Source organism: Tetrao urogallus (assembly GCF_951394365.1).
Source record: "Tetrao urogallus genome assembly, chromosome: 5".
NCBI lineage: Eukaryota > Metazoa > Chordata > Aves > Galliformes > Phasianidae > Tetrao > Tetrao urogallus.
Genome location: NC_136818.1, coordinates 839,388 through 856,909, shown reverse-complemented (window position 1 = coordinate 856,909; position 17,522 = coordinate 839,388). Strand labels below are relative to the sequence as shown.

General features: G+C 46.7%; 1 protein-coding gene across 1 annotated transcript in view; it reads right to left on the bottom strand.

Moving 5' to 3' along the window:
- Positions 1 to 207: 207 nt before the first annotated feature.
- Positions 208 to 17,522, bottom strand: part of NEGR1 (neuronal growth regulator 1) — a gene marked incomplete at both ends in the record, with an annotated part of 170,738 nt that continues 153,423 nt past the window's right edge. Inside the window, one exon of the mRNA XM_079536595.1 lies at positions 208 to 332. Within this exon, the coding sequence (XP_079392721.1) occupies positions 208 to 332 (125 nt within the window). The remainder of the gene's footprint in view (positions 333 to 17,522) is intronic.

Below are 17,522 nucleotides of genomic sequence, written 5' to 3'. Positions count from 1 at the left end.
TGTGTACTGCTTCACAAGGTAATGCAGCTAATCAAAAAAGGAGTAGAATTAAGGTATTTACATAATGAGCAATTCTACAGAAGGCGATCATCCCCACGCAAGCACTGCTGATTATATCCCACGCTGCTTTTAACAAACTCTACCAGATCAGATCCAGTCATCAGCACTTTCAGAGAATCCTTAAAAGCCTTTTAGGGTTCTTTACACTCAGTGCAGAATGATGTTCTTCAGGTAGAATATGCTGGTGAGGGAGGACAGTGTCAACACAAGGTACCAGCAGGAGAACAGGACCTCGGCGTCCCCGGTGATCCCATACTGGGCCGTACTGGGAGCTGCAGAGAGAAGAGAAAAGGGTTAGGGGGCCTCTCCTACCCTCATGTCCCAAACGCTTACAATTCATTCTTCTATGATAACATCAGAGCAGCAGAAGTGTTAATCTGAATACAGGAGAGACGAGGCGGAGGTCGCCAAGCCCTCCAGCAGCAGTGCTGCTGCTGGCCGTGACACAGAGCGCAGCCCGTGATCCAGCACTCCGAAAGGCGAGCACTTAACATCAGATGGGTGCTTTGTGTTTAAACATCTGAATGATGCATCTGTTTTTAAGTTACTGAGCATCAAAATCACTAATACCAACGAGAGGGGAATATATTTAGCTCTGTTGGACAACAACATGTTTTCTGCTTAACTTTCGGAGCCAAAGCTTGAACGCTGTGCTGAGCCATAGAGATGCGTATTTATTGTCAATCTGTTTGAAGAGATTGTATTTACTTGCTTTAATAGGAAGGCTCTCTCAAATCCCTAATTAAATATTGCAGTGAATGCATGCATACAGAGTCAAGAAATGTGTTGAGCTGTGAGATGATGGTGAGCAGCCGGCTGCTGGCCCACAGGAGGAGGCTTAAGCAGGAACCATTGCTTTTGCTCCTGTAAAATCCCAGGGGGATGATGGGGAACCCAACACCCAGCTGGGAGTACCGACATCAGTGAGGTGGGGTTGGACACAAGGTGAGCACTGGAGGTGTGCAGTGGAGGTGAGGGGAGAAATGGGGTCCATGAGGCCCCAGCACCCACTGCCGCCACAGCGCTGAATGCTGGTAAGAGTGTTTGCTTTTGATACTGCACTGCTTCTGCCTATTCCAAAACACAAAAGCTGTGTGAGCCTTACACCCAGTGCCACCTGCACAAGCAGACGTTGGCTGTGTAGGTGAAACTCAGATCCGAGCTGCAAAATCTGTTGATTCATCAGCTCTGCACATCCTTCTCAGAATCACAAAAGCATGAAATATCCCGAGGTGGAGGAGCTGAGAACACCACGGAGGGATTCTGGGCCTTATTTATTGCATGGAGTTAAAAATGACCCACAGCCTGCCTGGGACAAGGATGGGGAATTGCCTGTGGGTGCTGAGCTGCAGCAAGAGAGGGCCAAGGTGGTGCCCATCCCAGCAGTACACAAAGCAACAACACAATACGACCAAATTCATTCTAGACGTTAAAGCTTCCCCTTTTGTTCCTTCAAGGGCTTCCAGCCATGACTAACTACAGGGCACTCCCCTCCCTTCTCATTAAAAAGGAACTTTCTGTGATAAACCGCCATGACAAATCAACATTTAATGCGTTGGAAAAGGCAAGCTAGCAAACCCAAGCATAATGTAGGTGGTATTTCGTTTTAGCATATTAAAAGAGTTTCCCCAAGTAAAGATAATTTGAATTTCAGTGGCTTTAAAAGCCAGTGGAAAATTATGTAAATCTGATTTGCTGCATACGAACCATCACTGTGTTTGTAAAGCTTATTAAATCATAGCTGCATTGTTTCGGCATGAAGGTGCTAGGTGAATTAATGGGGAAAGATACATCTACTGTGTCAGCGACAGGAAGAGCTGTGGCTCCCAAAGCTGGCTGACCAGTCATAGGAGCACAGAATCGTTTGAGCTGGAGGGGACCACTAAGGGCCACATGGTCCCACTCGCTGCAATGAACAGGGACACCCACAGCTCCACCGCGTGCCCAGAGCCCCATCCCTGAGCTCGGGAGTCTGCAGGGATGGGGCATGATGTGAAAGAATCCTGGAGGAGAAGGAGGCCCAGACGTGAGAATAGGGAAGGACTCCAACCCACTGATGGTGCCCCCAGGGAGCCCTGTGCCACCTCCCCAGCCCCACACCACCTCTGCCCACGTGCAGCACTTTCCTTAACGCCGTGATTACTTCCACGTAATCCTAAGGTTTGTCACACTTAGCAGTTGTGAAAGTGAGCGCGCTCTCGGCGCAGATGGGATTACATTCAGACATCTCTCCTGGTAGTGAATATAAAGGAGCAAAGTAATGCTATATCACTATCTCTAATTAATACAAGAGATTAGGAAAAGTACTATGCTGAAATGCATAAACCAACATTTGCTAACACCCAGGGCTGCATTAACCAGAAATAATTACAAGCTCTAATGCTGAAGCTGGTAGACAAAAGCACGGACCTCTTTAGGTTGCCTGAATAAGCAAGAGTAATTCTGTTAAATGGATTATGCAGAGAGACGTTAATAAGCATTTCAGTTAACTATATTCAGGTTAATGATTTATTGTAGGAAAGCCTTAATAGTTTGTATGCAAGATTTAAAACACGCAGAGAAGGAAGGGATAAACTAACTCAAGGTCAAAGCAGTAGGAAGATGAAGACTGGGCTGTCAGAACTGTCTGTTACAGGAGAAACTGGAGAGAGAACAGCCCTTGAGGGCTCACCAGAGTCCCACGATAGCATCTCAAAGCACACTGATACCTGAAGGCAGCAGAGGATGGATGGCTGTGGAGGAACCATCTACAGAGGTTGCATGAGAACGCAATGGATTGAGGGTGGGGAGACCCTGTGGCCATGAGGAGCCCAGCCCTGGGACGGGACAGCCTGGCCCTGGCCCACGTGCAGCCACAGACCCAGCAGGACACCCACTGCACGGCCCTGTGCAGTCACTGTCAAGGCAGGAGACCAACCACGGTGCAAAATTCACTCGTTCAGTTAAATTGATAAATCTGAATCTTTCGAGGTTGTAAATAGGAATACAGAGGATCTAAGATAATTGCTCTGTGGAAGTAGAAAGCAATTATTTGTTGCATTAAAATATTAAAGCTTAGCATGGTGAATACTAGAGATAAATATGCCATCGGCGATGCTGAAGAGGAACACTGCCCTGTGTGTGTTTGCACGTATCTTAGTTTATGCACTGAAAATAAAAACAAATTATTCCTTGCTCAGCCATAAAGACCCCATTGGTGCCATGCTCTGTATCTGATTTTGAACTGGCAGGTGATACTGGTTCAGACTGTGTTCAGATACATGTGTCTATAGGGGTAAAGCCACAGGGCACTCAGCTCAGCCTCCTGCACCAGAACTGCTCCACCATCCAGGCACCCCCAGTGTGTGCAGAGCCATTCCCCATCCTCCTACCCACAACCTGCAGGTAATTCACACTAAATGTTGTCAGCAGCAACGTACTGATCTAAACACAGCTCGGTAATATACACAGCAACGTAGATTGTAAGTCAGATGGCTTTTGTCTCTGTGTTCATGCAATGGAGCGTGCCTGACATGCTTTGCAGTTGTCAGGACCAGAAGTGGTAGGTGAGCACTCAGCATCTGCATGCTGTTAAAGGCCCAGAATGCAGAACCATGGCTGGGGGAGGCTGCAAAGTGCCTGCAGAAGGCTTCTGATTGTCCTGATCCCTGCTCACAAATAACCCTCAAATTTTGGGAACAAAAGCATTCCCAAAATCAGCCAAAAAAAAACTTCCTAAGAGGTTTTTGGGTTAAGTCAAAGCTTTTGCATGACTGCAGTACTATTTTTCCATTGCATGTCTGTGCCCTGCCAAGGCTGTAAGCAGGGCTGTGTCAGCGTCCTGCTGGGATGGCAGGCAGACCCCAGCCGTGTGACAGCTGAGGGCATGGTGCGTGTCCCTGCAGTGCTGGGGATGTGCTCTGGCTGTCAGTGTGGGCCTCCCAGTGGGCCAGGCACACGTCCCTTTGGTTATTCAACCTCTACATGTTTACAGTGGACTCTGATAACTTGGGAAAAAATGGGGCAGGGGAGGGGCTGCTGCTGGTGAGCCTGAGCCTGTGCTGTTGGTAATCAGTGCAAATAACAGATCCCCCCATACTGCTGGCTGCACAGCTGTTTCTTCAAGCAAATGTCTTTGGGTATCACGCCATCAGAGCTGCGGGGCACAGACAAAGCAGGCTCATGCAAATCCTGCAGATATTACTGGCGTGCTTTTGGTGTAACTTCAAAAACAAAAGCGTTTTTACACCCTGATGCACTGTTGCACAGTATATCTTTAAGGGAGTTCCATTTAGACACAGATGGATTTGATCATATCAAATAAAAACCTTCTATTAAATAACACAAAGCAAAGGAGTCCTGCTAATACATTAATAGGATAAATGCAGCAGGCTCTGAACGCAGACTGCCTCGGTGTTTAGCAAGATAAAATAGTACAGCCCCAACATACCCAATTTCTGCTGCAAGCAATATTTCATAATACCGAGAAGTATTTATGAGGAAAATTACTGAGACTGGATAGAATAAAACTTGGCTTTATATATCATCCTTTATACTCAAGTTATCTCAGATTTCTTTCTGCAGAAGAAATGTGCACTCATATTGGAACAAAGAAAGTGTCTTTTAAAACCTGTGAATTCCTGATGTATATCAGCCTCGAAGGTCAGAGACTGCTTTTGGCACAGAGGAAACAGCAGCGGCAGCACAGGGATGAGCCCATGCCACCCCATCCCCACGTGGTCTCCAGGTGCCACCAGCAATGGGGACAGAAGAAGACAGCCAATGCTTTGTCTAGAGGGTACAGCAGGGCTTGGAGCCATAGAATCATTAAGTCTGGAAGAGATCTCTTAAGATCATCTAGTCCAACCGCAGTCGGTAGCACTGAGCTGATGTCTCGAGGCTGACTGTACGGCTCAGAAGCAGGAACAACAAATCCTAAATCCCATCCCCTCTGTCCTCCAGCATGGGCACCAGGTCTGTCCCACGTTGAGCCAATCTGGAATCTGAATGCAACAGCTGCATGAGAAGGAGCTTCAAGCACGGTGGAGGGCATGGCTAGAATTCAGGTCAAACTCACCCAGTAAAAGTAACCTGACCAAAAAACAACCAATTTAATAAGGCCTCTCAAAATGGCTCTTCTAACAAAAATAGCCATCTTCATGCTTGCTGGGAGAACAAGAGTTGACTCTGTGACAAGTCCTCAGAAAAGCATCTGTGATTGCAGTGAATCATCAGTGCCGTGTTGCTACAAAAGGACAAATATTCCCTGGGATGTGTACATACAAGTGTAGGTGTGCTGTGGGGCTGCTGCTCTGCTCCAGGGCAGCATGCAGCGAGATGGCTGCCTTCACGGACATACAGACAGCAGCCTAAGGACACTGAGAACTACTCAGCCACGAGGAAGGCCAAGCAGCAGGCCAGCTTAAAGCCCAAGGAGCAGACAGAGTGCTATTGGATAAGGATCGCCCTGGAGAAGGTAAGGCAGTCACATTCCCTGGACTGTGGCAGGATGAGGGCAGCAGGACTGGGCTGCAGCTGGGGAGACTGGGAGGAGTGATGGAGGAAAACGGGGCTGGGTTGCATGGAGGTTGAGGGGTGCAGATCACTGGAGGCTTTTAAGAACAGTGAGGATCAAAAATGATGCTGTGTATGCAACTTCTCTTGGAAATGGGAAGAGAACCTTCTAGGCATTATTTTTTTTTTTTAAAGGTCCAGGAATGCATTACAATTAGACACAACTGAAACACTCAGGTTTTGTAGAACCTGAGATACAACACAACAGGAGGACAGGCAGAGCAGGGGATGGCAGGCAGCGCAGCACAGGGCAGCAGCCGGCCTGTGCATGGAGCTCCCCTTCCCCGCCCAGGAACTGCTTCCAAGTTCTTCCCTATGCCTTGAGGACATGCCTGTACCATGCAAAATGTGCAGGACACTTAAAACAAGTCTTTAATTGTCACAGAAAAATGAACACTGCTGTAGAATCTGCAACTCACCTCTCGGCTTATCGCATCCAGCCCCGCTACCACACATATACTGAGATGTCCCTCATCAATTCTTCCAGATGTCTTACAAGTGGTTCCTTCCCTTCCACTGGGAGCAAAGAGCAGAAGGTTTCCCCCTCAGGAAGGAGCCCTGTGTTCCTGGGTGCGTTCAGCTGGGGCTGCCTGATACTGCCTGCCCCCCGCAGCCCTCCTCAGGGGCTGAATTCCTGGGGCTGCCATCATTCCCAACCATCTTCCTCCTTCCCCTCTCTCTCTCTTTACAGAGCAGGAACAACAACAGATTCAAACACTTGACATTAACTTGCAGTTCTAACCCATTTCTTGGTGGGATGGGATTTTGAAGGGCTATAATTATCAGCAATGTTCCCACACTGGAGCTAAGAATATGTCAAAGGGCTCTATTGTTTCTACGATTTGAAATAAACCCCAGCTTCCACTTCCTTTGAGTCTGCCAGGCTTTCCTCTCCTTCTTTAGAAGTGCTAAAAATAATTTACCCAAGGTGTCATAAAAAAGAAAGTTTCACATATATATATATATATATTAGTATTATTTCCTGTTCTATTTCAGCAATAGTCTCTTTGGTAAGGTTATCATCAGTGACTCAAATAACTTTGCCTTCAAATAAAAGTTATTGCTTAGCCCAAGGGCCAAGTGGAGAACGCTTTCTGGAATCAGATCCACTCTGCCTCTTCGGAGCATATATGAGAAAAGTTGAATAAATACAAGTCTAATACAGCTTGATAATCATTTTCATATGACCTGCTACTGCATATTAATGAGCTGGAAAGACCGGCTAGGATTTTATTAGCAATATGTAACGTGATGGAAAGTGTAGCAACAGCAGAGCAGCAAGGTCCCAAGCTGCAGCAAGAGATGATTCGCTCAAATACAAGAGCAGGGGGAACAGAAATAATGAAAAGAGGTTGCTCACCTTTGGAAAGCCTCACTTCCACTGCCAACTCTTAAATGAGGGCTGGAAAGGGATGGATCCTGGCTCCAGCCCTTCCAGTCACTCAGGTACATTGCATTGCATTGCATTGCATTGCATTTCATGCACCTGAGCTCCCCCTGGGTTGACCCTGCCTTCCCACCAGGTGCTCAATCACTGCTTCAAGCCGTGACCTCATATTTCTGCTACAGTGATATAAGGCCTGTTTAATAAAAATAGCCCATCAAACAGTGACAATTCCATCTCCGCATTCAAGCAGGAATCAGGGCTAGCACTCCACAGCCTGGGATGAAGCCATGGCACAAGGCTGCCTCACGTGCATAGCTTATCTGCAAGCACCTCGAGGTGAAAACCGGCCCTAACCAAAATCCCTTCCTGCTGAAAACCCCAATCTCAACCAAGCTGAGCCTAGTTCCAGGTGTTCCCAGTGATGCTGTGCATTGCAACTGCACTGTACTGAAATAAGAATGAGATCAGTGTGAGCAGACTGATGGGTGATGCAGGCTGGCAATGCCCTCAGATCAGTGCTGGGCTGCTCTGGGTCACCAGCACTCTGGGGTGCTTGGCCTCACAGCAGTGGGAGAGGGAAAGGAAAAAGGTGACATTATGGGGAGAAATACTGGTTTCACTATCAAGGCATTCCTGTGGATGCCTGAAGCCAGCTGAATTTCCTGGCTAAAAAAGCAGAACTCCTCAAATTGAGAATTGGACTGATCAGTTTGGAATTTCTGCTGCTGTATAAAACAAAGGTGATGCCTTGATCTAGATTTGTGTAAACTGAACAGCACAACATACTGCAGTCTGCTTCCTAGCAGCAGAAAAATAGTTGAGTAGCATCAGTGTGCTCAGCAAAGCCACCAAACAGCCTGGGTTTGCCTCTGCTTACAAGAAAGATGGTTGAACTGGGATGATTTTTAATTACGGTGTATTTTCAGCTGTCATCCAAAAGACAGATGTGCAATTCCCAAAATGTCCTTCTTGCCCCAGATTTGGGGAGAAAGACATTTCTTTCTGAGCTTATGTATGCAGGACCTCAAATTTTGAGGAAAGCAAAAAGCAGTGCTACTGTTGAGAAGGGTGAAATCACTTTTAGATCAGTTCTGTAAATGAGCCATCTACTAAAGCCCTCCGTTAACTGAAAATCCTTCCTTGTAACCGAAACCAGAACTAATCCCATTCAACCTATTTATGTGAAATCTTAAGACACCGGGCAATTATAGGCGCCATTTACTGTCGGCCATGTGACGAACGTGGCTGTGTAACCCTGGAGCTCGGTGACTAAATATGGATATCACATTCTTTCCCAAATTTTACTTACAGAAAGATAACTTTTTGTCTGCCTGTGGCACAAAGTACGTGCTGCCTCTGAAGCACATACATTATTTTTTTATCTTTCTGTTTCCAAGTTTCCCCTTCATTTATTCCATGATGGCATGAGGCTCTGGTTTGCCATCAGCTATGCTGGAAGTGCATGTCCCTGTGTGACCTGTGGCACAGCCATGGTAAAAAAAAAGTATTTTTGAGTCCAGCCCCTTTTGTTTCAAATGGAAGATGTGGAATAGCAACAACTATAGAAGAAGAGTGGGATTCCAATAGAAATGGATCATTCTAAGGGAACAAATTAACCACAATTTCCTGCTGTTACACAGCATCCTGATGGTTTCAGTGTGTCAGGATGGGCCTGCCCTGCCAGCCGTATCTGCAGCACACAACTGGCCTCGACTTTATCATCTGCAGCGACAACAACCAATGAAAGCAGTCATCAAGTCAGCTTAAGATGCCCCATCCCTGCAGGCATCCAAGGCCAGGCTGGATGTGGCTCTGGGCAGCCTGGGCTGCTGGTTGGCGACCTGCACACAGCAGAGGGTTGGAACTGATGAGCGTTGTGCTCCTTTGCAACCCAGGCCATGCTGTGATTCTATGATACGATTCTATGAAATAGTAAAGAATGCACTGAGGGTATAGACCTCATGTCTAGAGCAGGCTGATGGAGGGTTCTGCATGGAAATCCAAAATTAAATGGAGGAGATTGAGTCACGATCTCCCACTGGATGTGTCAAATGCAGCTTTGAAGTTTACACTGAGACAACAACCAGAAAAGCACTGGAGAAAGCACTGGGACAAACACACCAGCTGCCTGTGCCCATCCCCATGCCTGCACTATGGGCCCTGATGTGGGGGACCCAGTTCCCATCCACACTAGGATTGGAAAGGTCTCCAGGGAAGCCTGGCCAAGAGCCACTGCTGCCCACACCAGATAACCAGGCTCACATCTCCGCACCAGGTGGGTGACTGGCTCAGCTCAGAAGAGTGATGTTCTAGCAGCAGCTATGGGGTTACAGAGCCAAGATACAGATGCACAGGTTGTCCCAAAAATAATACCTATGGTGTGCTGCTACCTGGTACTTACACTTGGAATTCTGACAGCCTACAATAACTGCTTCCCTGACAATGTTCCCTTCATTTGTAAGTGTCACACTGAAGAAAAGTAAAAGCATTTTAATGCGACAGAAAAACTTGGCATGGGAGCTAATTACTTTGATAGATTTTTTTTGGCTCATCTGCATACTTGACAATTATTTATGACTTATATTGGTAATTAGAGGCTGAGTCTTACGCTGAAGTATTGTAAATAGCTCTGAAGACTTCTGCTGATCCTTCTAACTTTCTTTTGGAGGAGATGAATTTATTAGTAGATAATACGTAAAATATTTGTACTTCTGACCTTTTGTGGAACATTCTTCGTGCATTTCAAATGATTGGTTGTCAGCATCGCTTTCCTCAAAATGAAGCGAGACACTGTAAATAAGATCTTGAATTAAGCAGCATATTAAATCTACGTATTTGATGGCAACCTTTGATAGTCCTCATATATCACGAGGACTCTGGTGGTTCTGCTACATTCAGCTATGTCATATAGCATTGTGAATTATAATTTTTTTACATTGAACTTTACAGTTTCTGGACCATTTGAGCACTATTCTTCTGCTCTTGACAAAGGATATTAAGTTAACAGGTTAGTACATGATTTCTTGCCTTTTTGGTGGCTGCGTATGAGAAAGGAACTTTTTTTTTGCTGGAGGAGCTGACAAGCTGTGAACAGACCCTCCGCTGGGGAAGTTGTCTGATGGCTTCCCAGTGTTTATTCTTTATTCAGCTGTCCTGCTGAATTTCTCAAGAGCTTCCCTAGCATTTCTCCTGGCCACCTTTCCTCGCTGTGTGTGCATCGCCCTGGTCTTACAGGCATGTTAAAAAACAGCTGAGCTCACGGCAGCCTGCTGAAGCACAGCGATTGTCGCTCAATTCATCACCAGTACTGCTCTCACAGATCCACAGGCGTTGCAAGGGACCTCAAATAACGTGATGGATAAAAGAACTGGTAAAGTCAAAGCGTTTAAAATCTAATTCCAGAGGAGTCTAAACGCAGCGTTACCTCCAGTGATGACTGACCAGACCAGCATTATCTCCTGAGCGCGTGCTGTCTGTCAATAATGCTTAATCTTCTTCTTTGTAATGCAGGATGTCTTAAGTAGAAGGACACTGGATAAGTCATATACATAAAAGAGATCTACAGCTTGCTGGCATGTGAAATTCCTCTAATACATATTTTTATGGAACTACCAACACATTATGTGCTTGGCAGCATAAATAAAAGAACGCGTTATCCTGGCAATTTCACATTCACTACATTAGTTAGTAAATGCAATGGCCACCCGTACTTTCCTACAATAAAAACTGCTGAGCCTTTTCATGAAAGATGATTGCAATTTCCACTGGTCTGTATATGCAATAAAGAACCATAACTCATCAAAAGTTGAGCTATTTGCTCTTAAGATAGAAGACCATTTTTCTCAAACACTTGACACCACATTAACTATTCATGAAAGTTGAGTGTTCAAACACTGCCTAAGTAAAATTGTTTCTACTTTTCAACTTGATTGAGGTCTTTTCTGAACTAGACTACACAGCAGCCAGCGAAAGGACTCGCACTGCATGAGAAATGCAGGGACTGTCCAGGTACCGCAGCTGTGAGCTATCGATCTGCTGGAAAGCCTGGTTCCTCCTCCGAAATTGATTCATGATAACTGCCTCCATTTGGGTCAAACAGTATTTAACCGCTTGTAAATTTTAATTAAATGATTTGTCACTTTGAACATACAGTTTGTCATCTCCTAGCCAAGCGATGTGTCTTTATCAGAGAATGACTCAAGGGGAAGGCATTCGTCTCCCCTGTCGCCTCACCCCCATCAAGACAATTTGCTGCTGTGCAGCACGCGGGCCGTGGGAGCAGCCTGCGAGCCTCCTACCATACAAACCCAAATCTTCTCCTGTTGTCTTTAGCATACACTGAACTCTGCATACTGCCAAGCCTTCTGCTGCACCACGTAGCAAAGCACTTCGCAAAGTTCCTTCCGACAGCACGCTTTCTCTTTTTTCATGCATAAATCACACCTGTACTCATTTTTACTAAGCTGCCCAGGTATCCCTGTAGCTAGGAACCCCTACCCACGGGATGCTGCTTCTAGGAGTGGAAATCTGCTGGCTGACTCCAGAAGCGATGCTTTATTTTAATTGTTTCTCTGTGACTGTAACTCACCCTGCTGTCAGTGCGACTGGATACGGAAACTTGGTTTCAATTAATTTGAGCTGCCTTCAGCGTGTGCGTGTTACACAACACTGCTGTAAGCATATGAATTTCATGCACACCCCCCTCTCTCTGTGATAAGATTTAATCCTTCGAGGCAGACAACCTCTTGTTTGTGCAGGGACACAAGCTGTTGCTTTAAAGCTGCCGCTTTAATTCCTTTATTTAAAGCTGCTGCTTTAATTCCGGGGTCCACCATCTGTGAGCTGAGGACTTAGAAAACACCACATAATGTCCAGCCACAAAAAAAGGCAGGGGCTGCTTATCGCAGAGTCAAATTTTGCTACTTTTCATTAATGTGAATCCCGTGATAAGAAGAGTATCTCTTGAAAACAGCATGCTAGCAGGTCACGGACACAACCACATTCACTCTGTACTTATTATTGCTTTTTTTCTAACTACACAGCAATGCATTAATACAGTGGGAGATGGCAGGAACATTTGCTGATGTTAGCATAAGCACGGTGAGAGAAGAGGAAGAGCTGCTGGAGCCCATGCCTGGGTCAGCAGGCTGGGACTGAGCAGAGTGACTGCAGCCACAGCCTGGGACAGCCTGGGGGTGTGGGGGACAGCTTGGGGATGCTGGAAATAGCCTGGGGATGCTGGAGATAGCCTAGGCTCTAACTGGCAGGACCCCGCAGCCCTCGGCCCCACTGATGGGACCCCGCAGGCCCTGCCCTCCACGTGCTGCTGCATCCCAGGCTGCAGTTTTGCTGCCAGAAGAGGATTTGGCATCCGGAGGCTTTCCAGGTACCCGCCTTCCCAACCTGCTGCTCAGCTTAATCCAGAGGATTTGGGAGACATTATGGCTCAGCTCTGCATGTGTTATTATGCAGAAAAGAGAGGGAAAAAAAAAACAGTTGAGAATTTTCAAAGCTGTCTGGGAGCTTTAGGAATAAAACTCCTGTTAAGGCTGAAAGCTTTGAAAATCTCTGCCCGTTAGCATAATGTGTGGGACAGGGCTGTGCCTCTGGCAGCCCCTTCCACTCCTGGCATCATCCCACAGCCCTGCTCTGCATCACAGCTGTGCACAGCCTCAACACCACTGCATGGTCCTCACCCCCCGTCAGTGGTCCCCAGCCAATTAATGCGTAAGCTTGTGGGGAATTAACGAAGGTCTGCACTGTGATGGATCCTGATCTACAGATACGCTTTTCTGGAAGCAGAATTGTCAGTGAAATACTGACAACACAGTGGCATGGAGGCAGCTGGGTCTGAAACCACGCAGGCTTCTGTAGATGACCCTGGGTGGACACCTGTCTGCATGCGTTGCTGGCACGGGGAAGAGGAGGCCTCCCACTGCAGAAGGCAAAGAGTTAAATGCAGCAGTGCATGCAGGAAGGCAGGGGTCAATTGCCAGCAATGATGCTCAGCCACCTCTCCCTGCACTGTGAGCCTGCGTTGCAAAGCGCCCCTCAACTGCAGCTGCACTTTGAAGCAGAAGAATAAAGGACTGAAGAGGTTCTTTAACATCCCCACGTCGTAGGTGAGCTGCAGCTCAGCTCCTTGCGTAGTGGGGCGTTTTCAGGTAACAAGCAGAGTAACCCGATGCTGTGTGCGTCCTTTGGTTCATGGGAAAGCAGCACAGGCTGCCAATGGGCACTTTCCCTCTGCCATTGATTTTGGCACTAAGTCAGGATTTCAAAAGGCAAAAGACGGCACGTGGCATCGGGCAGGAAATGCTAGCAACCTTCCAAAGAGTTATGGATGCCCTATTCAGAAAAAAATAAATGGAGAAATGATGTATGCCGCTCTCCAGGTGGTAGCAAAGGCTGGAAGGCAGTGATGAAAGCGTTCCACATTTCAATCCCCACGACCTCACTGGGAAATAAGCGTTCCTTCAGAGCCACGGCTGTGTGCGCACAGCCTGAGTCGTGCCTTTCCAAAGAGCTATGCTTTCAGGGAGCAGAGGTGGGCCCGCAGACATTTAAAACCGCCTCTGATATTACTGGAGACACACGCTCCACAAAGAACTCATTATTCCTCCGAATTGTACTGCATATAACCCTTAAGCTGCAAAAATTCTTCACGTTTCTGTTAAAATGAACTTTCCCCGTTACTCAATGAGACCCGAGTAGCAATAATCTGCATTTAGCAGACGGAGGGTTTCTACCTCTTTGTCAAATGCACCTCCTCCTTCATTTACAATGAAACACTGTCACAGGAGGCCACAGGTATGGAAATCTAACAAACAGCATTGCAGGCGCTGCCTATTCCCAAAACGTCTCTGTAACTCGAGTGCTTTGCTATAACAATTTACTGCAGACTATTCAAATTATGTGCTGTTTTCCTATTATAAAATCCATACCCTGCTCATTCAAGTGAACAAGCTCTTGATCTTTCAAAACGGAGTTGTTCTCTGAATTGCCTCAGTTTGGCATGAAAACTCATTCAGTGTGGTCCTATACACCGTGCCTGTTGAATAAGGAGGCTGAATGGTAGGCAATCACTGCAGCTGCAATCAGAGATATTAAGAAGGATAAATTCTATCAATAGTTTTTTCAAGAGATGCACCCTTATTATTTGGAATATGGCAGAGCACTGAGAGACAGACCCTGTCAATGAGAGGGACTCACATGCAGGAACAGATCATACAAACCATAGGAACAACTACAAGGTGGATTTTCCTTTTGAACCTTACTGGATCGGCGGAGTAGCACACGATAAATTGGGCATGAGATCATAATGAGTTTCCTTGCACTTCTACAGGAGTTCCTAAATGGATGCAGGGTTCCTATGAAGGCCTGCTGCTCAAAGGCACAAACTCCTGCTCCTACAGCGGTCACACTGAGCGCTGCCCTATACCCGTGAAAGGAGATCGTTCATTTTTCAGTATTCACATCATAAGCTCTCATTAGCAGCCAGGCCTGGAAGGAAGCAAAGGTCACAGTGCTTCAGGGCAGCATGCAAGTGGTTTGTATACACAATATGACCTCTGCAGGTGAGGTGCTGAGTCCTAAGCAGCTCTGAGCACAGTCTGCCTTTCATTCAGCACGCAGCTCCACCAGTCGGTCACCCGGTCTGCCTCCACCAGAGGCACCTTGACGTGCCTGGACTGCCCAGCCCGCGTCCCACTGGAGGAAGGTCATCACCTGTTGTGAAGTTCTGCACAAAAGCCAAGGCTAAAGCCAGGATGGCACCACTCCGAGAGCAGGGACAACTCATGATAATCCAGTATTCGTTCCACTATTCAGAGCTCTGTGTAAGCCTTCTATGGCCTTGCTCCTTGAAGGACACGGGATGGCCCAAATACCATGTTTGTTTTTCCCTGTGATTTTTTCTTCTCTTTTCTTTAACACAGAAGATGCTATTGGAAGAAAAATCGCATCATACCATCTTTCTTAGGATGCCTGATTGGCTGCTTAAGATTTCACCTGGAAAGTTTAGAGAAGGACCCAACTATTTAAAGATCAGTTTGGTAGAGTGGGTCTTGTGGCTGGTACACAGCAAGGAAAGATAAAGCAGCAGTTATGACTTTAATCATGGGTTCAGAGTAAGGAAGTGGCTGATCCTGTATTATCTCTGGGTGCCGGTTTTCATCCAGCATAGCTGGAGATCTTGCTGGCAACTGCATCAAAACGTCCATGTTGCATAGATGCTCCAAATGCAGCTGCCAAGAAACTGGAGTTTCCATTTGGAGAATTTCAGACAGGGAGAAGACAAGAAGAGAAGCGCAGCCTGGGATGAGGCTGGAAGGAAGCCAGGATCTTTTTTTCCCACTTGAAACTCAATAGTCCTGCATTTGAATTTCTGTAAAACTGACATATTCGTGGTTTTCAAACGAGTACTTTCTGACAAGTCCCCTGCCCCCCCAGGCCTCCCTCCTGCAACAGCCCAGAGCTGTCAGCCCCCTCCCAGCCAGCTGGAGCCTCTTTGATATTCTGGGCAGAGTTGGGACCATCCCTGAAGCTATATATATGCAGTTATATGTACATTTTGAAGTTCTGCACATGGCTACACATCTCATCTAGATGGATATATGCATATTTATTCCTTTGTGAATTACTGTAGCCAGCCAATTCCGGCTGATAAACCTTCTCATAAAACATATCCTGTGTGATAAATAAAAACAAAGACTGCTCTCTTTGTGCTAATGAATCACATTCTGGAATCCCCCGCTTCTCTTTGCCTGTTCACAACGTGTCTGTGTGTGCGGGTTCTTCTGGAGCAGCCTTACTGCCTTGCAGTGTCACAGCTCGACCTGGGAGACCTGTACTTGCACTGCAGTGCCTTTCCAGAGCTGGTGCAGCCCAGCAGATGGGTGATGCTGTGAGAATGAAATCGCAGACCAGACTTGAGAGCCACTGAACACAGGTGGCCCTGGTGTGCCCCCCGCCAGGCGTGCACACATCTGCCTTCCCAGCACCTCCTGGGCAACGTGGATGGAGAAAGCTGTGGGTCCCTGCCTGCTCTGCACACCCCCTGACCCTTTCACATTCTGCAGGCATCACTTCAAAGATGTCCCCGCACGACTCTCCTGGCACTTCACAGAGCGCTGCTTGGTTAAAATGGGATGTTTCAGTAAAATGCTCAACGTATCCCACACCACACTACTCCAGCATTCCCACCACTGCGTGAAGCCCCACTGAGCATCACAGCTGCTCCACCACTGCTGCGGGTGCTGCTGCTTTGTGGGAGAGCTGTTTAATGCCGAAATCCCCCTGGCAGAAGGCAGCAGAAGGTGTAATGTCAGAAGAAATACTCTTACATTTTACATTCAGGTTTAGTAAGCGAGGAATCAATGGACTAACAATGACCTATTTCCAATCCTATTTCTCAGCTGATAGAAAGCAGCCCTTCCGCTACGAAATGATACATCTACTCAGCAAGCAGCGAGTAATGCGCTTCTTCTGCAACGATGCCGACTTAGAATACAGGAGAATGCTATGGAGAGCACGCTGTGAGTAACCCGAAACATGTATTTTACTTAAACAGAAATGCTTCCCTAACTCCACAGGTTGTGAGAATGCAGCTTTCACAGAACGTTTCTGAGATGTGAGTCCACCTGTTTGTAACAGCAGTAAATGCAGTACTGGTAAGGCAGCAGTTTCCCAGCGTGTGATGCAAAGTGTTCCTGGTTGAACAGAGCACTGCTCTGCTGCACACTCCTGCAGCAGCACAGGGCTGCACAACACGGGGCGAGCACACACATGGATTCTATCCAGCAGAGAAAACTCTGTTGGAATTCCCCATCTGCCTGCTGTTCTGGAGTGCAACGCAACTGTGGACAACACTACAAACATGAAACTATCCAACAGTTAGCAAATAAGATCAATGTACTGAATGTTCTTCCATAGAGGTTGTTTATCTTTTTGATGTCAACCCTCTCACTACAAGTCTCAGTAATCCTACACTTGTTTCTCTGTCCCTAAAGTGGAATTATAGAACGGTGTTCTGCATCTACCCCCTCAGAAGGGCACTGCTCAGCCTTCCTCCTTCCAGTGTAGGGTTATTTATGGGGCAGAGAAGTGGCCAAAAGCTTTTGAACAAGCACGCATCTGTTTCTAATATAGGTTAGAAGTTAAATTTGCAACGAGCTGGGATCTGTTATCTCTTTGTTATCCCAGAACCTTGTGATGCTTCCGTACTTGCTGAGTTTTTGGGAGAAATTGTGCAGATGAGGAACAGCCGCTCCAGCCATCTGCCCTCATGCAGAACTCTCTGGTCAACTTGCACAGTGCTTCCATCACAAAGATACAGCCGACAGTGAGAAATGGTGCCATGAAGGCTGAGATTCAGAGTCCGACTCTATAGATCTTCCACATGCAAATCATTTATTGATTAAAGTAGGAACTGCAACTTCATGAGAATAGAAAAAAAATAGGAGAGCTGACATGTTACCTATTAAAAAACAGAGCATGCTTGAAAGCAGGTAGCATTTCGGTT